The 23,145-nt window shown below is 44.5% G+C and overlaps 1 protein-coding gene across 2 annotated transcripts in view; it reads left to right on the top strand.

Moving 5' to 3' along the window:
• Window positions 1–23,145, top strand: part of OSBPL5 (oxysterol binding protein like 5) — a 970,364-nt gene that overhangs the window by 887,068 nt on the left and 60,151 nt on the right. For both annotated transcript variants that reach the window (XM_078682923.1, XM_078682922.1), the window contains one exon: window positions 22,283–22,468. In XM_078682923.1, the coding sequence (XP_078539049.1) occupies window positions 22,283–22,468 (186 nt within the window). The remainder of the gene's footprint in view (window positions 1–22,282; window positions 22,469–23,145) is intronic.

Here is a 23,145-nt window from a genome sequence, read left to right as displayed (position 1 = left end):
GGAAAACAGAGATCGTCCCATATGGTTAGGGGAATCTGTTTAACCCCTCATTATGGTGGCCGGAAGATGCTACCCTCCCCCCTTACACCATCTTGTCAGCCCGAAATCTAGGGATCAGATTCGATTCCTCTCTGACTTTTAAACATCAAGCAGTCACGGTGGCAGGAACATGTTTCGGCTTCATAAAAGGGCTCAGAAAATTCTTTGACCTAATACCACTCCCTGCACGTAAAATGGCTGCAGTAGCACTGATAACATCACGTCTTGACTACTGCAACAGTCTATATGCAGGGACAAACAGGATAGTCTGCCATAAACTGCAAATGGTACAACATGCAGCGGCAAGACTGGTGCTAGGATGGAACAGAAGAACTTCGGCCACAGCAGCAATGGACATACTACACTGTCTGCCGATCCATAAACGGGTTCTTTTCAAAATCCTTCTAATCACCTACAGGGCCTTCTATGGGAAAGTACCCAGTTACATTCGGAGCATGTTCAGACACTACATCCCTTTGCGCAACCTGAGGTCCCAAAAAGCCAACCTCCTCATCATCCCCAAATTCAAACTGAAAACGAGAGGAGGAAAGGCTCTGTCAGTCTTGGGTTCCAAGGCTTGGAACCTTCTTCCGCCATCCCTTCGCCAAATCGGATCAGAAACAGATTTCAGAAAGACCTTAAAAACGTGGATATACAATCTATCCGACACCATGTGTAAAAGTCTAATCTGAATACGCAGTTTCCTACTACCTTCAGCGAGACTCCCCACTTTCTGCCTATCCTGTCTAAAGCGCCAAGATGCTCCTTGGAGTGAAGGCCGCGCTATACAAGAACCTCTTACATTTAGATTTACATTTACATTCTCCATTCACGCTCACAAGGCTGAAGTTACAAAAGAACTGGTCAAAAGCAAGGCTGTCGTTTTTAGCTGCCCCCGAGTACTATACAGTTTTTGTGGTCCTCTTCAGCTTGGTTGCACAGTGTACCTATGAGTCTTGAAATGGGGGTGCTCCTGCTGCTTGATTGCTGGATGACAGCGTCTATCCTGACCACATGGGATAGATTTCACTTGGCCCTAATGAAGTGCAAGTACCTAACTTACCATTCAGGATGAGCAGAACTGACAGGTTTTGTCCCGCAAAACTCCAGTGGGTTTACCAGGCTGCAACTTTCATTAGGAAGGTTATTTTATCTTCAGAAGACGCAGGTAGTTAACGGGGTGCATTTGCACCCTTTTCTCAATAGAACATACACAGGAAATCTGAGCTAGCATTTTTTTATGGTTTTACTAGGCACAGTGAAATTGCAGAGTACATACACAAATATTACTACATATATTAAAAGAAGTGTTATGTTATGTTATGTTACGTTGTTTTTGTATAGCGTACGGCTACTCGAAAGGAGTGTCCCGACGCTTTTCCACCCGTGGCTCATAAAAGTAACACAACACAGCTAAAACACAAAACCCTAAAAGGAGAAAAAAAAAGAAACAGTTTAATAAAAAACAGACTAGGAATTAAAAAGCCAAGTCTTCAGGCTCCTCCTAAACTGAAGCAGATTGGCAGTACTGCGCAGCGCAAGCGGAAGCGAATTCCACACCTGAGGCGCTCGGCAGCTGAAGGATCGCCCTCCTGCGCGCACCTTCCTCACCCGTGGAACCACCGCTTTAAAAAGGGTTTCCGAACGGAGAGAGCGAACTGGATGATAGAAGTTCAGTCTCCGCTGTAAGTATCCCGCCCCTGATCCAAGTGTGATGATTATAAACGAACAAAGAGTGAACAACATAAAAGCAGACAGCATATTATAATACATTAACTCCCTTCTTACCGAGTCCTGGCTATAGGGTCAGACAGGAGCAACAAATTGGCCAGTGCACCAAAATAAAAGTGCCCCCGTCAGCGAACCAGATAGCTAACAAAGTGGGCACATTTGAAAATCCGGCCAGTTTTGAACTTGTAAAGACACGCTGTGTCAGTATTTTGGAAGGTATCGGGGACTGCATGCATTTGTGTTTGAGCAGGTAATGTTTGTGGTGTATCGTGGAAATCAACAGTAAAAACCGGGCCCAACAGACTATAAGACAGGCCCACAAACTGTTGAAAAACGGACCCACACGGCACACGCTGATGTGTGAGACCATCCCATTGGGCACTGTCTACCATCATGAATGGCATATCAAGTTTGTTGCATAACTGAAAGCTGAAGGCAGACAGCCAGGCGCAAGGACAAGCTCTGTTTATATGAATCAAGCCTGTAGTCAGTGAGCAGCCTTGATAAAGAGACAACAAGTTCCCTGGAAATTGAAATGCTCCTGTCGCCACATGAGAGCTAAAGGCACTCTTTTTATTATAATTCTCCAAGTCATCATGAGAAACTGTCCTCGTGGTTTGTGAGGTGATGTGAGGGAAATTCCATGAAAATTCTCCCACGCATACAAGTCAATTATTCATATATTATAACACCAGGCATTATAGATATGTATTGGTACTTATATAGCACAAAGCTAGCTAAGAAGCAACGGAGACCTACACATTATGTGAGGTGTTCGAAAACAATATATGAGAACACGTACATCAAGGGAAGTTACACAAATACAAATCACACATAAGTGGCGGCCGGCAGAGATCGGGCGGAGATGTGGGAGGAAAGGAGGTAAAAAAATGCCTGATTTTCACAATATCAGAACTTTGAATGCATACACACATATTGTCATACAATAAGAATCACAAATTCAGTAAGTAATCAACAGTTGCAAATTCAAAACCATGAAAGAACCATATATAAATAGAGGGCTGGTACACGATATACAGCACATGACAAAATGCCAGCCGAGGCCAGACCGCCAATCCCACTTATTTACATTCTCACACATTCTCCTTGGACATATAGTTCATGAAGGGGAAGGGATAGGAATCACAATCACAAATTGACCCATGGAAAGGAAATTCAAAATTTCATTGCTACCTGGTATTAGAATTGTGGGCTCAATTCACAAAGAATTTGCGGTCACTTACCCTTTTAGAGCTCCTGCCTCACTCATGAAATCTAGAAGTAAGAAAGGCCTACTACAAGAGTAACTCAAACCTACTCACAGCCAGCTGCTGTATGTCCATATAGGCTGTGGTGGCTCCTCCTCTATGGCAGAGGACCATCGCCCCACTGGTCCGCAGCAGGAAACATAAAATGATAATAACGCACGTTATTATCATTTTAAGTTACATTATGCTGCTGCTGCTTTCTGGCCGGGCGATGCTGCTCCAAGGACAGAGGAGCTGGGAAGGAGTGGTTTGCCCACTCCTAAGTGCACAAGACTGTTTGGTCAGCCCTCTCGGGTCACCCAAAACAGTCATGCGCACTTCCCATATTCTCCATGCAGGCTACATTAGAGGCTGTATGGACAACATGCCCAGGCCCCCATTCCCTGGCTGAGCTCAGAGCAAAAGCTCTTAGACCAATTACAACGTTGCATTACAGCATTGTGATTGGCTAGCGGAAGCCTGGGAGCTGGGTGCTTCCTACTACTTCATGTATCCTGCTGCAGAAAGGAGCAGGAAGAAGAGGACTGTGGAGAGGCGGCAGCCAGCCGTCACAGGAAAGTGATTTAAAAAAAAAAAAAGTTTGGTACATAGTATGTATGAATTAATGAATTTGTTGTGAGTGAGTGTTGTGAATGGGTGTGTGTGCACGTTTGTGAATGTATCAGTGTGAGTGAGTTTATATGTGTGCTTGTGTGACCCACCCACCCTGCTCCTTCCTAAAATGACCGTCCACTACACCATATAGCAAAATCTTTTGCAATCGGGCACTATGTTTTATTATAGAATATCTTTACAGGCATAATATATGATGGTTTGTGTAGAAAACATACATATGGATGGGTTGTATGTCGTTACAACGAATTCCGTTGCAATGCTTGCCTTTACCACGCATGCTTTACAACGGAATTCGGTTTCCACTCATAACCTTTACCACGAATATCCTTTTCACGCATAGATTTACAACGATTTTCGTTGTAAATTTATGCATGGTGAGGACATACTCTTGTTAAAGGTTATTCCTCTCCCCTTACATGACCCCCAGGCCCCACTCCTTATAAATACCCCTGCCCTTAACCCTTAATCTTTTTTTTTAACTAAAATTCCCCTTAACTTTTTAATTTGTCTCCTCTCCATCTTCGTTGGGTACCTCGGTCGTACGTCGTGAAGAGGAAGCAGAAGTTTCTTTCCGTTTCCTCTCTAATGACGCCGATTGCTTCAGCACTTCAGATTCTTTTTTTTGGGGGGGGGAGATGCCCCCCCTCATCCCCCCTTTTTAATCCCACGCTTTATTTTTTATTTTTTGGGGAGAGACCCCCCGAAGCCCCCTTTTTTTTTTTTTGCTTTTACCACACATGCCTTTGCTACGTATCTCATAGTAAAGGTATGCGTGGTAAAGGCTGTCGTTGTAACCACGCATGCGTTGTAAAGCATGCGTGGTAAAGGTTTTCGTGGAAACGGCCGCGTTGTAGTGGCCGTTTCCCATATGGAAGGATTCTAAATGGGCTGCTCTCGTTGAAAATAGTAAAGCAGACGTACACGTGTGGGGTTGGTGCATAACAAGGGTGTATACTTCAGCAACTTCTGAGACTGCGGGCCCTAAGTCCGACTTTGTCAGACGAGATACCCTTACATGTGGTCTGCTAAATGTTAGATCTTTGTCAAAACATTACTTGGAGACCGAATTGGTATTGAAAACCCATGGCTTGGATGCATTATTCATGACCGAGACATGGACACACCCTGGCTCAGATTTAGAGCCAGGGCTGGCATGCCCGCCGGGATATAAAGTGTTTCATTATCCCCGAACCAGTGGTAGGGGAGGTGGAGTAGGGATTATTTTTAAAGAGATATGGGACTTTGCCCCAATGGACATCGATGCGACAGAGAGCATTGAACTATTAGGTTTTTCACTAAAGGACCCTAAGGGACATGTGCTGACTGGCATAGTTTGCTATAGGCCTCCTTGGGCTGTTAGTTTCCAACAACAGCAGGCGCTGATTGAGGTCCTTAGCAATATGGCGATTGCACACTCCAGACTGCTTATTGTGGGAGATTTTAACTTGTGGTTAAACTGAACCTTGGATTCGGGGTATAATAATCTCCTCCAATCCTGTGAAGGCCTACATTTACAACAATGGGTCACTGAGCCAACACACCAGGTAGGATATATTTTAGATCTAATTTTCTCCAAAAAGCAGGTCATAGGAACATTGGATATTCTGCCAGTGGGTTGGTCCGATCACCCCCTGATTAAATTCCGGGTACGCAACCCGAGGATGTGCATCCCAGTCACTAGTGAGGTGAGGAATTTTGTAAGCAGGGACTTAAAGATGCTCCTGAAAAAGGCAACAATATCCTCTGTAGTCCCCCTTAATGGGTGCTCTGATGTAGAACAGCAGGTGGAAGAAAACTATGCGGCTTTCTGTGCACAGATAACTTCTAGGCTGGACCAGATTGCCCCTTTAAAAAATCATTAAAAAGTAGGTAGACCCTCGGCCCCATGGTTTAATAAGAAATTAAAAAAATTGAAACAGGGATGTAAGCAGGCAGAGAGGAAATGGAGAAAGGGTTACACAGATGAGGATAAAACCATCTGGAAGGTAGCAATTATTAACTACAAAAAATAAATCTTTATAGCGAAGACAGAGAACTTCGCTGATACTATTTTGAAAGCTCCCAATAGCACAAGAAGTATTGTTAAAATAATGAATGATATAGTTAATCCGGACTGCCCTAAAAATAAGATTTACGCCACTCAGGACCTCTGATAGTCTAGCGACTTTTTTTCAGGACAAAATCAGAAAGATCACTGATGGACTCAAAATGGGCAATTTCCCTGTGGGGGAATAAGATCACAGAGGTAATACTAGAGGTTCACTAGATACAAAAAAGCTGAGAAGGGCAGGGATGATGAACCTGAGTTCTTTAGACCACCTTGGGATATTTTCGGTGAAGGATTTCAACAGAGTGGCTTTATGTGTCTCCTCAGGATCACCTATGGACCCATTACCACACAAAATTTGGAAGGAACTGGGAACAGAACTGTTCCCGATACATCTGCAGATTTGTAATCAATCCTTATCCAGCGGGTCAGTACCGACTTGCTGGAAGCAAGCATTGGTGACACCACTTCTGAAAAAAACAAGACTTGATCCAATTTGCCCAAAAAATTATAGACCTATTTCTCTGCTGCCCTACCCAGTAAAGATCGTATAGCAACTGGTCAGTAGGATACTCTCTAAGTACCTAGAAACCAATAACATTCTGGAGGACGTGCAATTTGGCTTCCGTCCTGGACATGGAACGGAGACCGCTCTGGTGACCGTGTTAGGCGATCTTCGAATGCGAGCAAACAGGGGACAATCAGGCATACTGATTGTGCTTGTCTGCCGCATTTGACACGGTCAACCATGAGGTCCTTCTGTCCAGACTCAAAGAGGTTAGGGTAGTGGGCACAGCGTTGAAGCTATTTCAACCTGCGATCTGCGATCAGTCCAATATTGTTCAACATCTATGTGAGCCCTCTGATTGCTGTCATAAGGGCTCATGATGTCAATATTGTAAACTAAGCAGATGATACCCAACTTATTCTATCATTAGAGGGGGACCAGTCTATATCTTTGGAAAACTTCCACGACTGTATGCAGGATATGGCACACTGGCTAAGACAGAACTTGTTACAATTTAATGCTGATAAGACCGAGGTCCTTTACTGCGCAGCAGTTTCCCCCGCCCTTTCCCATCAATTTTTGGCCCCTAACCACAACCACTCCACGAGCACCCTCTGAGACAGTGCGTAACTTTGGAGTTATGTTTAATGACAGACTGAGCTTAGAAACACAAGTAAATAAAACAGTGGGGAGCTGCTTTTCCAATATTAGAGCCCTTCGAAAGATTCTCCAATTACTACCAGCCCAGGTCCGAGCGTTGATAGTAAGAAGCACCATCTTGAGCAGGGTAGATTATTGTAATGCCTTGCTGCTGGAGTCTCCAAGATATTTGATCAAGAGACTCCAGAGGATCAAAACAATGGCGGCTAAGCTAGCTTTGAGAAGGCCACGATGCTCATCTGCTTCCCAGACTCGGTCAGAGCTGCATTGGCATCCTGTATTGCAAAGAGTACAATTTAAGTCGCTTTGCATAGTGTTCAAGGCTCTGCATGGGGCTGGGCCTAAACCAATGCAGAACAAATTTGCTTGATATGCTCCTGCCTAGAGCCTCCGCTCTTCCTCGGACAAGTTGGTGAAAGTGCCAAGATTTAAAAGAACAAAATGCGGAAGTAGGGCCTTTAGCACCACAGCTGCGCTACTCTGGAACAATCTTCCACCTTAGATGAGACAGCTGGAAGATCTTCTTCAATTTGGGAAAAGGCTGAAGACATGGCTCTATCCTAGAGCATGATTCCACTCACCCGGTTAGATACCACACGTACCATGAGCTCAGTTGGGCACACGTATGATAGTGCCAGGATACCCGTAGGGTGATAGTGCGCTTTATAAGTGACTATACCAATAACACAACAATCAGCTGGCCTATGCTGATACTAGTTTATGGATTATACTTGGTCAGGGCTGCAGCATGCCCAGGAGGCTCCGACTATTGCGATAAGAATGCTACTGGGATTAAGCAAACACAGCCACCAATAATATTTGGTAACGTCCAAGGGAAACAAGTTCACAAAAACAATAGTTGAAAGAAACTGTGTTTCACTAGCTCCCCAGTGGCCAAGACAACTGCAGATACACTAGAATTATTTAGTTACGTTTTTTGAGGGTCAGTACCCCCTCCTTCAAAATAGTTTATATGTAAAATAATGACAGATGAAATTTTAAGGAGCATTTTGTTAATTGCTGCATGAGTTATTTATTACTTCATTTCTCTTCAATGATTGTGTGACACATAAATTCAAGGGGATTTGCTCATTGGTTTATGGATTTCGCATTAAATGGCAAGGGAATTTTTTTTAGTTTTGATGAACATTACAGGATATGTTTGTTTTTTACTGGCTCAAAGAAAAGGTACTATGGGCTTTGATTTACTATAACGATAATGGTTGAAGCTAACCAATGTCCCATGCTCTATGCTCTGATGGAACAAATCTGCTGCACTTCTGAGAGCCTTAGGTCAGTTTAAAAGCTGCCTTGTGTAGCAGGACTGCTTTTAAAAAGTAAATTGTTCCCAAACTCGACTTTGGTGTTTGGGGAACTTAAAATTGATAAACTACAATATTCTGGCACATTAGGTGCCCCCAGAGTCTCCTCTAGATGCCCTAGGGGCAAGGGGAATTCAGGTACATATAAAGAGGACCCTTATAAACAAGGTTTTATGTGCTCTGTGTATAGAGAAATTTTACATTTTACTTCCTTCATTGTATTAAGATGGTTCCCAAAATCGACTTTTGTGCTAGGAGCACTGTGGAGTGAGGATCTATAATATTTTTTACATATTCAGCCCCATAAAGTCTCTGCTAGGGGTTCCACGGGTGGGGGTCCTCTAGATATAGGCAGGGTCCTTATAGAAGATGTTTAATAAGCCCTGGTGTTGGATCAATTGCCCACATCATTCCCCCACTGTAGATCCCCAGCCTAATAGGTTAACAAGATAAGAAGTTAATAGTTAATAACTAACACTAGGAATTGCCAAAAAATATAATTCAAGGATTTAGGAGAATAGAACAATATGTTATTGCTGAATTTATCCTAAAATGTACAGAACATAAGTTAAAAAGACTTTCTAGTCTGTAAGCCAAAATTCAGATTTCTGGTGGTCTTCCCTAATTGGTCAGAGTTAAGTGGATTATCCAGGCTGCTTTGATAAATGTCAAGTGACACCGGGGATGAGGAGCCATTTGGGAGGAGAGGGTTCTCCTATACAGGAATGCCAGACCAAGAGGGAGAGGTCATAAACCATAAGCTTCAAAGGAAGAAGGGGACAGGCAGAAAAATCCAGGTCCATCTACACCTATCCCCTCTGAACCCAGCCAGATGGCAGGCTTAAGAAAGGAATGTGCAGGGGCCAGGGGAAGGGATACTATGGAGATGAGCCTTCCTGGAGGTTGGTTTAGCTAGTTCTTGCCTTTCTGCTGACGCTTCAGCCGTGTTGAATTTTGGAAGAATAGTGCTTTCTGGGAGACCATTGCACCACACATGCTCTAGAGTGTTGCCTTGCACCTCATTGGACTGGAGTGTCCTCCTGCTTGACCCCAGAGAACACTTAATAAGTATCTGAGTGGGGCAGATCCTCTCAGATCTGCCGCTTGAAACAAGAGAATAAGAAGTGCCAATGCTGGAAGTTTGATTTGCACCAACCAGGCACTGCACTCTGACTGACTTGCGCCTTCTGCACAATCTGGAACTACAGCCCTATAGACCTAACTGTCTTCAAGAGGAATACAAAGTGGACTCCCTGCAAGCTACAGGTTAACAGAGCTTACATTGACTTTCACCACCAAGAATCCCCAGCCTGGAGTGTGTCCAGTGGAATTGTAAGGGTTTTTTCCAAGTGGATTGTGGGAACAGAAGACCTAAAGTTTCAAGAACCATCTTGGAGCTTCCAGACTCTTGGAGTAAGGTTTGGACACTTCGGGGCATCAGAGGAACTTCAGGAAAAAGATCCAGAAGTTTAGAGAAGTTTGGAACAGCTTTGGAAAAAAGCTCCATAAGTGGACCGACTCGACCTGGCTAGCCAAGCTAGTAATTCTCAACCCTGAGTCGGCCTGCCCTCTAGGTTCGTCCTGTTGAAAAACTCCGGAGGTCCGACTTCCAGAGTTTGACCGGGAGCTGGTCAAAAGCCAAGCCGGTTAACCCTCACCGAGCCCAGACTGGTGAAGAGTATTGAGGGACCCTGGGAAAAAAGGCTCCGTAAAAGTTTCTAATTCCGAAGGTAAAAGACTTGACCGACTCCAACTACGAGAGTCAAGCCGCGCACCTCAAACCGATAGCCGGCCTGGATCCCTGGTTCGTCCCACTCGCAAGCTTTGGATATCTGACATCCATAGTTGACTAGGAGGTTGTCGAAAGGCAACCCTGTGAATCTTCACCCAATTGGACTGGTGGAGAGCATTGAGGGACCCCGGCAGAAAAAGCTCCATAAACGTTTCTATGTCAGAAAGTAAAAAGTTTGACCGAGGCCAACTGCGATGGGTAGCTGGGCAGGGCCCCATTGAGGTTGGCCTGAAAGTATGACTTTTCCCAGTCTAGCGCAAACACATGCCCCAATTGGCGCAATAGGTTTCTAAGTGCTATATAGTAATAAATCTTTAAAAAATCATATCTCCTGTTCCCTACATTAGTTATTTTTCCTTTTTGGTGTAATTTTAAAGATCGAAATATTTCCTATTTTTATAAATTGGTGTTGGATTTTTTATTGTGTGATTTGTCTTAATTATTCACTGAATAGGTGTTTTTAAATGCTTTACATACCTGTCTTTGAAGTTAAGCCTGCCTGCTCGCAACCAAGCTACCTAATAATCCACTTTCCAACAGTATTATTTTATGAGTTTTTGTTGTTACATGATGCTGACTACTAACGTGAACATCGAAGGGCTGTTCAAACATTGACAGTAGCTATGAACTCTGAGTTTCTGAGACTTTCTTTGAAATCTTCTTTATCTGATTACATTTCTTATCACAGGGAAATTCTTTCTCAATTATGTAGGTATTTTCAAGGCGATCTTTTAGCCTGACTGCCTTTAGAAAAGGCTGGGTGGGGAGGGAGCTTGCCAAGGCATTCCTCACGCAGAGGTGCTCTTAATCTATTTTTTTCACATTTAATATTTTTTATTTTTGAATAGTTCATCATTACCTTAAAACGTACCTGAAAAATGTCATCGCCCCAATAGAGCTACTCCATCTGCTCAATGGTATACAGAGGAACTGCGCCTCCAGCGCCAGTACTGTAGAAATTTTGAAAGACGATGGAGGAAACACTACAGTTCCTCTGCTAAGCAAGAGTATAAGAGCGCTCTAGCAATTTATAAAAAAGTGATTAACATGCAAAAGAATCTTTTTTATACTGCCCAAATTGAGCAAGCACACACCTCAGCTAGGATGCTCTTTCAAGTGGTCAATTCTCTTTCTAACCCAAGTGGACCGGTGATCGAGAACTCGCAGGAATTATGTGACTCATTAGCCACTTTTTTTAAAACTAAGGTGGTGGACATTTATTCTACTTTTTCTAGTGAACAGGTAGGAAAAACTGATGCTCTACCCATCATTTCTCCAGTACTCAACCATCCCTCCTTTGATCAGTTTCAACCAGCTACTGAAGATCAGATTAGTACACTGATTTGTAAGATCAAATCAGGCTCCCCCCTTGATTCCTGCCCCCCTACTATAATGAATAAATTACAAAATGTCATCACACAACCACTAATGGAAATATGTAATTCCATATTTAAATCAGGTGTCTACCCAGCAAGCTGGAAAAAGGCCATTGTTAAACCTTTAATTAAAAAGCCTTCTTTAGATCCCACTATTTCGTCCAACTACAGGCCTATTGCCTGTCTTCCCTTCACGTCCAAAGTCATAGAGGCAATCATGAATAAACAGCTCGCAGAGTTTATTGAACATCATAAACTCTTAGATGACACTCAGTTCGGGTTCCGGAGGGAACACGGAACTGAGACAGCATTAATAAAAGCATCGGACGAAATTAGAGAGATTATGGACTCAGGAGGAGCCGCAGTGCTTATATTATTGGACCTGTCGGCGGCCTTTGACACGGTCGACCACACCATCTTGGTCGACCGTGTCGCGACCCTTGGAATCAATCATCGGGCCAAAGACCTTATAGCTTCTTTTTTAGCCAACCGTAGACAGGCAGTAAAGCTGGGCAATTATTACTCGCCCACCACAGAATTGCCTTGTGGGGTTCCTCAAGGATCCTCGCTAAGTCCCACACTTTTTAACATTTATGTTTCGGACTTGGCGAGGGTCATTAAATCTCATGGGATGCGTGTAACCACCTACGCCGATGATACCCAGCTTGTATTGGCAGTGCACAAGAATGGCCCTGTGGTAGCAGCCAAGTTTCAGGAGGGACTACTGGATGTACAATCATGGATGCACAGTAACTGCCTGAAATTTAACGCGGAGAAGACCGAGGTTATGACTTTTGGCACAATCTCCCCAGAATGGTCAAGCACATGGTGGCCCAGTCAGATGGGCCCCCCTCCGGTGCCAGTCACCAAGGTCAGAAATCTTGGAGTAATTTTTGATAACAGGTTATCTTTTGGATGCCATGTTAACAAGGTGGTTTCAGCTGCTTTTTTTGTACTGAAGAAAATAAAAAAACTCCTGCCGTACCTACCAGCATCTGCAGGAAAAACGCTAGTTACCACTCTAGTATTTTCAAAATTAGATTATGGAAATGCTCTCTTTCTTGGCACACATAAATATATCTTAAATAAACTTCAGTCCATCCAAAATATGGCAGCACGGATCCTGCTCAACATCCCTAGGCGACAGTCCACTTCTGCAGCCATTCGCCATCTCCATTGGTTAAGGGTCGAAAGCAGGATCAAATTTAAAGCTCTTTGTATAGCCTATAAGGCCATTCACCAGATTGGACCGAAGTTTTTAAAAGAGGCTTTCCAGGTATACATCCCTAAAAAGAATTTAAGATCAGCGGCCAGCCATCTTTTGACTGTCCCCCGAACAAGAACGGCTACTTGGGGTGACAGACGATTTTTGGTAACAGTTCCCGTGCTTTGGAACTCTCTTCCTTTGGACATTAAAATTGCTCCCACCCTTATTAATTTCCGCAAATCACTGAAGACTTGGCTTTTCAATCAATGAGAACGTGCTTTGACTGGTGCTGTAATCCTGAGTATTTTCTGCGCCTAGACACCTTAGGGTATTAGTTGCGCACTAAAAATCCCAAAAATAAATAAATAAATAAATTACTGCAAAATCCCATTGAATCATTGAAACATCAAATAAAAAATAGTCACATATTTAAACATTAAACAGTCCAAATCTTCTAACATGTGTAAAATTTAAAAGCCATGAATATTATACCTGATCCACAAGTACATCTTAAATACCTAGAGTGTGAAAGATAAATAAAGATAAAAACCCCTATTTAATTACATACAAATTTCAACACTATAATTACATACAATTGTCAACACTCTTTAAAACAGAGCAATAAAACTGCCTATTAATCCAAAAATTCCCATAGTTTCACAAACTTCCTATACGACCCGGATCTTAATGCATATTTTTTTATGACTCCTTAATCCTATTTAGTTTACATTGTAAATCCTTAAAGGTCAGGATTTCATCTGCCTGCCACCTTTGGAGTATTAATGTTCTAGCTAGTAAGACCACTGTGTATATTTGTTTTTGCAATAAATCAGCTGTTACATCAGGTTAATATGCAAAAAAAAGCAGTCTGGTTATCTAGCGTCTGCTGTACTTTCAATTTATTAGCGCAGTACCAATTAATTTCTCCCCAAAATATACTTAACCTTGGGCAGCTCCATCTAATATGTGTCCAGTTCCCTCCTCCTTCTAAATTGCAAAAAAAACAATTCGTAGAAATCTTCAGATTTATTTTATGGAGAAAGTCTGGGGTTCTATATAGGAGCCATTTAGAATAATATTGCATCCGTCGTAAATTGGCCGCTTTCACTATAGAGAAGTAAAACTTATTGATCTGATCCCGAGCTGAAAACAATATCTTGAGGCCTTCTTTTAATTGCTATTTTTTTTTGCGCTTTCGCATGAGGCTTATCTACTCTACGAGCACGCCCCCGCCGCAGGCTCCAGTCCGGGGCACAGCAGATCGCCTGTTACAGCAGTGGTCCTTTTCTCAGCAGCGCACCATCCTGCGCTCATGTATCTGGCATCTCCCGACTCTACATCGTTGCGGACGCATAGGAGGATCGTCCTGTGCCCCCTTTCATGTCTACTGTTCAGTAACTTGCTAAATTGTTGCTCATTTACTTACGGCGGCTTCCTTGATCTTCGGACTGGCGGGGTGACGGCTTGGTGACGCCTGGAAGCTGGGCAAACTCCGCCGTGGCTCAAACTGATCAGGAGAAGTTCAGGGAGCTCGGTACTCGGCACTTCTGGGACCCGGGTTGAGAGAGTAGAGTTCGGCGCCCGGCGCCCGGCGCTTGTCAGCTGACGGATAGATTCCAACAGTCGTCAGTGGATTGGTCTTGCCTGCAGCCGTCTCTCGAGGCATGTATGAGGAGGTACGAGAGAGAACGAGCATCTGGGAGAATCGGTGGACGGCGTTTGGGACACATTGGTTCATCGGCGCTGCTGGCATCTTGTGTTACCCCCGTAGCAGGGAGATTAGCCGCTCTCACACAAACGTCGACAACATGGAGAGAAGATAATAAAGATGCGGAGAGAACTGTGCCGTGCTGACCTGCAGACAGTTTGAGGGGGCAGTATTTGGAAGGAAACCACGTTCCCCTGCAGTTTGTGCGGACCTCTACGCCACATCTCGCGTTTCGCGGGAAACGCTCGCAGCTGGGGGGCAAAGGAGCCACAGGGTGAGGCAAACTACAGCGCCCACAAACCTCCTGGCCTATTGAGAGGCGTGCTACCGCCAGGTCATCGACATCGCCAGGACACGCCCCACAGGTGATCAAAATCGGATCCAGCCTCCCTCATCGCGGGACGCGCGCGGGCGGCGCCGGGCTAAGCCCGGGCAAAGGGCGGGCAGTCTGTGGCAGTCAAGGGCTGTCTAGGGCTGGGCTGGGCTACCCCTCTGACATTGTTATTCGATACTCCGGACCCGGGGGATAATTTAACGCTATTAATTTTTTTTATTTTTTTTTTAAAGGTATCTGCTCTTGCTTAACAGTCTGTGACAATGTCTACCCACTCTGGGAAGAGCTTGAGAGGAGGGGGCGATGTGGGATCTAGTAATGTTATAGGTACTATGGACAAATTTATCACACGGGTTATTGCCGTCATAGAGAAGGAGATTGTAATGACGGAGCGGCGTCTTTCGCAGGAACATCTCCCGTCTAAAAGATCATCCCCGAGCCCCTTAGCCCAGGCAGTGTCACCTGTATGTAACCCTGCTCCCCTTTTAGCCACTCCTCATGTGTCTGACGAACTGCGGGTTGCATCTCTGAGGGCTAGTATCGACAGATTGGAGAGCCTGGCTGCATCATCCATACCTCCTTCTGAGGATGGTGGCAATCCGACCTTGTCTTCCACTGCATCCCCTGTATCCATAGCAGGTCCTGTCTGCCCCCTCCCCCCCCCGCCACAGTGGATAATCATAAGACACTGGGCACCCCGCTGTTGGCTCCTAAGATCCCTGTAATTACTAAAAGGAAAAGGATTGCTAGCCCACGTAAAGGAAGTTCCCTGAAACTGTTCAAGAAACCAAGGAAACAAGGGACCAAGGGCATAGGTACCAAAACGGGTGAGGGCTTGGGCACGATACATTCTTCTTCTTCTACCAAGGGGAGTGGTTCTATTCTAGAAATAGCAGGTGCAGCTCCCTTTCCCAGCCACCAGCCACCAGCTCTCTGTGTCCCTGTTACTATTGCACAAATCGAGGAGTTGATGAAAACATTGTTGTCCCCGATTGTTGACAGAGTAACAGGGCTGGGTGATAGGCTAGATAGGTTTGAACAATCAACCCTAGATAGCTTTTTCTCGTTGAAAGCACTTATTAAACTGCACTCTAGGTTAAGGGAGGAGGGTCAAGGAGGGCCCACGGAAAATAGGAAAACTACGGAGCCCCAGCAGGCTTTGCCTGTTGTACCCACTGCGGCTATTTTGGTATCTTCTCAGTTGACTGACAATGTTCCCTTAGTGCCGCTTGTGGCTACTTCTGGGAGCACTGGTCAAAAAGCGCAAGTCCTTTCAAGTATCCCCAAGCCCCCCAAAGCCCCGGGAACGAAGCCGGGCCGGGTCGAGTTGCCGGGGGGGAGTGGTCCTGCTAAATTAAAGGGAACATCTAAGGGGACGGGTAAAGGTAAAGTTACTAGTCAGGCTTGTTTAGCCAAAACCTCGATTAATAATCCTGCTCCTATCCAACCACAAACACTACTAACAAAAGCTGTCCCAAAAGTTTCATCATCCAAAGTTGCTCCAATATCCCCTCCTGTGAACCTGCCTCCAGACTGTCAACCGTATGTTGCTGTCCTTATCAATGTACCCACCCTGAAGGCTGATCAAAATGAATCCCCTCAAGTCTTAAAAAATAAAACGTTGCACTGGCTAGAGTCCAACAGACCCCTCCCACGGGGCCTTGATAGATCAATTATAGGAGTCAGATGGGTGGGATGGGTGGGTTATGGTCACAAGCACTTGGAAGGAGACTGCGTGGTGGTCAATTTCAGGGACAGTAGAGTAGCACAAACCATCTGCAATTCTAAACCAAATCCCGGGGGGCCGAGAATTGGTATAGTGGACCTAACCTTTTTTTATCCAAGATCAATCACTACCCCGATTGGCCGAGAATCCGGAGTGGTTTGGAGCAAGACCACAGGGATATTGAACCGACGGTATCGTAGGGGAGGTCCTCGGAGTCGGTAACTCAGGTGATGCCACTGAGCTGAGTGGGCTGACCATTGATTATGGCACTCTCCCCCCAAGTATAGTAGTTCCCACCCCTATACCAGAGAGTAATCAGCTTCCCGGGAGGCATGGTGGGGTTGGCAGCCTAACGACCCAGGACCCGTTGGAGGGTGGAGGAGGCCTCGACTCTGGCGGTGACCCAGCTGTGGCGGATCCAGTTCTCAGGATTTTCAGCTGGAACATCGCAGGAATCGATAGGAAGTTGGGGCTGCCTGACTGGAACGTTCTAGGGGATATTCTATTTGTATATTCCAGGAGACGTGGGGTAGGGATCCCTGTCATAAGGTGGGATATTCATCCCACTTTTTTCCAGCTGTCCCACCTTTGTCAGGGAGGGGTCGCCCTTCGGGTGGTCTCCTCATTTGGGTTGCCGTCTCTTTAGATTGCAGGGTGGAGGAGCACCCCACAAATTCACCTGATATCCGTAACATCACGTTAAAGGATTCTCTGGGATGTCTACTCCTAGACATCTTCAATATCTATGCTAGAGGCACTAGGGGAGGCGTACAATTGCCCACCATTGCTCTTTTGGAAGATCTCCTCAGGCAGCGGCCAAATAAATTGTGCATTTTGGTGGCGGGGGATCTAAATTGTACGTTCGAGCCCCTAGCCCTCGATGACATGCTGGGCATAGAAGAGGAGGATTCGAGAAAGGGGATTCCGGCCCTGACTCTGCCCCCTATTAAAAGGTGGTCACAAGTGGCGTTGCAGATCAACGCACTCAATATGGAATTTGATCTGAGGGCGGTCAATGGGAGGTCCAAATCTGATTTGATTGGTGCACACACTTACAACAGGCCCAATCATACGTCTAGAATAGATTATATTCTTCTCGACGTATGTTTATGGAGCACCCTGAGTGACATGGAGATTATTCAGACTATTGAGAGTGATCATAATCTTCTCTCTCTTGTCTTATCTCCTGAGTGGCTCAAGGGCAAGGCTGGGTTACAACCACTGTCGGCATCCAACTCTCAGATGGCCAGTGTATCTAACTGTGGGAGGCGACTGAAGTGGGCCAAGCTCGTCTTATCTGTTGAGAAAGTCACAGCCATAGGGGCACTGCTGGCCTTAGCCCAGAGAAATCTAGGCTCATTGTCCCATGCGCCTAAGGAGGCCACGCAGATTTTTTGTGACCTAACTAGGGCCCTAAGTAAGCTTTTCATCTCACCTAGTAGTTCCTTTGGTGCGACTAACAGGACTAAACCCATGAATAGACAGGGATGGTTTACGACAAAATGCAGGACCATGAAAAAAGCCTTAATAGGGGCAGTTAAATTCAAGTCCCAACTTGCAATTAGGACAGCTAGGAAGGATTACTCCCACACCCTAAGGGCAGCGAAAAAGGAGTGGGAGGAGAAGTTTTGGGAAGACCTTTTGATAGCAAGCAAGGGAAAGGATGCAAGGGGCTTTTGGAGCTTGGTTAGAACAAGGAATAGGCCAGATGTATCGCTGGTTACGTGTAACATCCCCACCCAGATCTGGTATAACCACTTCGAGGCCCTGTATTCCCAACCTGAAGGGGACCTTAGTGAGCCTTTTTCCCTGGAGGATGATGTTATTGTTAGTGGCATTGATGGCTTTACCGCGAGGGAGGTGGAGGCCGTAATTAAGTCCCAGGTCCCATTAAAAGCAGCTGGGCCGGATGGGATACCAGGTGACTTGCTATGAGCCGATCCCAAGGAATGGGGACAACTCGTCGCTACACTACTAAATGCAATTGTGAGGGGCGCATTAGTACCTGATTCCTGGAAGGGGGCGGAGGTTGTCCGATATTCAAAAAGGGGTGTTGGGACAACCCCGCTAATTACAGGCCCATTAGTCTCATCGACTCTTCCCAAAAGGTGGTCGGGAAGGTGATTTTGGGGAGGGTCCTTCAATGGGCTGATGACTACAAGATACTGTCTGACTTTCAGGCGGGATTCCGTTCAGGTACTGGGACGATCGAACAGGCCTTCAGGCTGATGCTCCTGTATTGGAAGGTGGTGGTGCTGGGCAAGGGCAGTCTTTATCTGGCCTTCATTGACCTGAAGACTGCCTTTGACCTAGTACACAGGGAGGAGCTATGGAGGGTTCTGCAGGGGCTGGGGCTGTCCCCCTATATCCTGTCGCTTTTGATTAAACTTCATACAGACAATTATGCACAGGTGCGGTGGGGCACGAATGGGGAGAAAACAAATAGGATCCCGGTGTGTAGGGGTGTCCGCCAGGGATGCGTGTTAGCTCCCACACTATTCTCATTGTATGTGAATGGCGTGGTAGAGCACCTGCTTAAAGAACCAGCAGATGCTCCGTCCCTGGCGGGCACTCGGATCCCCACGCTGCTCTTTGACGACGATACCCTTCTCATCACAAAGACACCCCGGGGTCTCCAAAAGCTCCTCAACCGCTTCCAGGAGTTCTGCTCTCTCAGGGGCTTGACGATCAATGTAGACAAGACCAAATTCCTGACCTTGAACCCTCCTAAAAAGCTAGGGCCCCCTCCGGTTCTAAATACTGTTCCCCTGGAGAGGGCCTTAGCAATTCCATGGGCTGGACCCCACATATTCAAAAGATGCTGCTCAGCCACAAAAGGGTGACTGGCGTCCTACTCAGGGAACATCGCTCATCCTCTAAACATTGCATTTCCTCGGTTATAGACATCTACAAAGCTAGAGGGGTTACTGCCGCCCTGTATGGGGCGGAGTTGTGGGGCACCTCAAACCTTGAGGTACTAGCTAAAGCGGAAAGTAGGTTTCTGAAGGATATTATGGCCCTTCCACTGAGCACACCCACAGTCCCAGTGCTTCTCGACTTGGGCTGCAGACCAATTGCGGACCAGGCGCGACTCCGGTCTTTGCTCTTGTGGGCTCGCTTGTGGAGGGTTCCCGAGCTAGCCTCATATGCAGCAGGCCTGTCTAAGGTGATCGAAATGGAGGGATGGCACCAAATAAAATGGTTAAGGGATGTTAAGAGTCTATTGAGGGAGCTGGGTCTGGATGACTGTTGGGCTACTCGTTCTGCTCCTCCTTAAGCCACCTTGAAGAAATTGTACTGGGAGTGGGTATCTTCCAAACTCATTGGCAATCCTCGACACTGCAATTCGACCGCAGCATAAGGATCAAAGATGTGGTTGCATATGAGCCTTATCTGGACCTTATCTCTATCCCACTGGATAGGGCTCTCTACTTTAAGCTTAGAGTGGGTACCTTACCTCTAGGTAACCTGGTGTCCAGGTGGAAATCTTCTTCCCAGTCCTCGCCCTTCTGTGCTTTGTGTTCGACACGGGTGGAGACGGTGGCACACATTCTTTTTGAATGCCCGGACTTTTGTGCTCCAAGGAGGCGCTGCCTCATACCATTGTGTAGACTTTTAGGTACACGCCAGCATTTGGTGGCCCTCCGTATTTTACTGACTGATACATCCTCCCCCATTGTCTGTGGTATTACAAAATTTTTAAAATGGGCATGGGTGATCCGCTCAAAAAGGCTTTCCATTTCAATTTAATTCTTTTTTAGATATTTATTGTAATAGTTCCCGATTGTTTTATTCTTTTTAAATTACACTGTATTTTATTCTTGGCCTTGTGAATGTATTTCTTAATGTATGTATTGCTTTTAAGATATTTACGTATCGAAATAAAGCATATATCACTCACTCACTCACATCTACTCTATGACTGCGTAGAAGAGAAGCCCAGCTGCTGATTGTTTTGCGGGTTTTGAAATAACAGCTGCTCCGCGAGCTCCGTGGTTTCATTTATACATATGGGTTTCAACTCATGCAGAAAATATTTGATCTTGATAAAGGACAATTGCATGTTTTTTTTTCAATGTTTGATACTAGACTCTTTCATTCCAATTTTTCTACTTCACATCCCAAAAATTCCCTATTTTACCATAGCCCGGACGCGTCAATTTGAGCATTACAGCCTTATCTATTAAAGGCTCTGCCCTATATAAATTGATCATAATAATGTTGCTCCATCAATGTTAGAGATCGCACAATGGCGAAACATTTGTTGTTTACGCTTAATATTCCATTGTAGTGTTTTATATCTAAACATTTTGGGGGTTTGCGTTAAACACATAAAATCAATAATTTAATATTCTTGAGAAATTAAATCTAAAAAAAATCATACCTATTAATATTTAAAGGCTTGGTCGATCTATATGTAATATGTGCAAAATTCACAAAAGGATATAATTTCAAATCAAGAAGGGCTAAACATGCTTCCTAACCTGGTCTAGCCAGAATATCTATAGTTAGTCTTGATACCTTATTTGCCCAGAGAAAAGTAGAAAAAAACTTGCATTTCTTTAAAAAATGTCACTTGTATTGCATTAGGAATATCTAAAAATAAGAAAATACATAAGGGTAAAAGCAAGATATGAATAAGAGCAGCCCGGCCTAATATTGAAATGGGAAATTCATTCCATTTTGCAAACAGCCCCTTTATCTTATTCATTAGAGACATAGTTTAAAACATACAGGTCATCGACATTTTCAGAAACATATATACCAAGCAGTGCTTAATTTGTAAAATATGAAGTCCAGGTGCTCAAACATTTGTCTCATGCCACACCCACTTTCCCTGGGCTCGCCCACTTCCTCCACTGGCTCCACCCACTTCCTTTTTTGGCTCCACCTTCATCCTCAACTGGCAGGCTGAAAGCCAGATGTAATATACATTCTGAATTTCAGCAAGGAAGCCTTCCTCAAATAAGGTTTTGATAGAGGTTCCCCCGGCCTGTGAAAACTTTGAAAAAGATGAAATCAAAAGTGCATGTAAATCACAATTTTAGAATGAAATAGCTAAAATGATTAATGTTTTGAAAAGAGACACCAAGATACCTCTTGGGTCTAGCATTAACCAGTGGGCCGAATTCAGTTAACAGTGTTACAGAGTAGAATCTCTTTCTTTGATTTATTTATTTTATACCCTCCTATTTGCTGATGATAGTCCTGAAAAATATCAAATATTTGTTTTTGAATGTCTAAGCTGGGTTTTAAAAACGAAACGATATCATCAGCGTACAACTTAAAATCAGACAATCCTGGTATTGGAGATGTCGAACCACTAATTGAGCGGATGGCTGTAGCCACAGGCTCTATAAAAGAGGCAAAAAGTGACGCACAGCCACTCTGTATATTACATGATAAAAACAAACCTTTTAATGAAATGTACCTGTAGTTTCTTTGCCAAGAACTCATAATATTCAGTAAAAGCTTCTATTACCTTTACCAGAGGGTGTGATGTGAGTAATATGAAGGAAGTCCTAATAATGTACAATCATTCAAAGTAGCAAGAATTGCTTCTGGATTATTCAATGTTTTAATGTATTCCAAAGGAAATATAAATGAATACATGTGTGATAATTCCTTTAATGTTTTACAAGTATGTGTTTACTTAATTTGTGATAACAGAAGACTAACAATGAAATTAACCTCTTAGGTTTACGTTCTTATCGTCGTGCGTTTTCATAGCACCATAGTGCTAGTACACTGCTTGAATGGTCTGTTTAGTGTTATTTCTTCCTTAGGTGTGGGGAGGGTTTGCTCTACTTGTTTTTGGAATTGATTCGTTTTTGTGGTAAAAAATCGTGATAATACATGTGGAATTGCTACTCTTTTCCTAATAGCCAGTAGACATTTTTATTAGTTGCCAGGGTTCAGCAAATGAATGTTTTTGTCGTGCTTTTCTAGGCTCTGGCAGCACGTGACAAGTGCTATAAATGAAGAGGACCAACACAAAGCGACAGAGGAGAAATTTGTGTTAGAAGAGGCTCAGAGAACAGCAACGCGGGAGCGGAAAGAAAAAGGCGTAGACTGGAAACCGCTGCTGTTCACATATGATGTGGCTATGAATGAGTGGCGGTACAAGTATGAAGAGTAAGTGACCCGCGCGTTCTCTTGGCGCTGTGCCATGCAATAAATGAAGTGATAACCCTTACACACTAAAATTATCAGAAGTTGTGCCACGTTAAATACATTGCACCTGAGAAGCATAGCATGACAGGCATGATCAGCCTTTAGGTTCACGTGATGCTATAAGGTAACAGTTTATGGATATCCAGCTTAATGGTGCTAATTGTATCTACCTCAGAAGGCTGTAAGACTGAGGTTAAAGACTGAGGTTAGCAACCAAGATTCAAACTTGTGACTTAATAGTGCCTAATTTGTAAGGGGCCAATGTTTTGTTCAGAAGACCACAGTCAACACTCTTGAATGCAAGCGTGCCAAATACCAAGGCTGCCTAGACTTGTGTCCACCTCCTGCCTCTTTAATCCACCATCCGAAACTCCTTGTCCCTTTATCTCACTCTTGCAGATTGCGGCTTACTGCCTTTGTCACAGTTTTACCACCTTTCTCTTCCTCCTTATTGCTCTGGGTAATAGTTTGATGAGAAAAAATAAGTGCTGATCCCCATAATTGAGAGCTATTGGGCCCCACCTGCACCACCCTACTCAAATTAAGCACTGGACTAGGAGATACTGACCATTTGTTTGCAATGGTTGCAATATTGCACTGAGCTATGTCATACCACATAACTTTTTGGCATGCTCTTA

This window comes from Lissotriton helveticus, chromosome 3_1 (assembly GCF_964261635.1).
Source record: "Lissotriton helveticus chromosome 3_1, aLisHel1.1, whole genome shotgun sequence".
Classification (NCBI taxonomy): Eukaryota; Metazoa; Chordata; class Amphibia; order Caudata; family Salamandridae; genus Lissotriton; species Lissotriton helveticus.
Note: the sequence above shows the minus strand (reverse complement) of the source record. Positions and strands in the feature narration are given on the sequence as shown.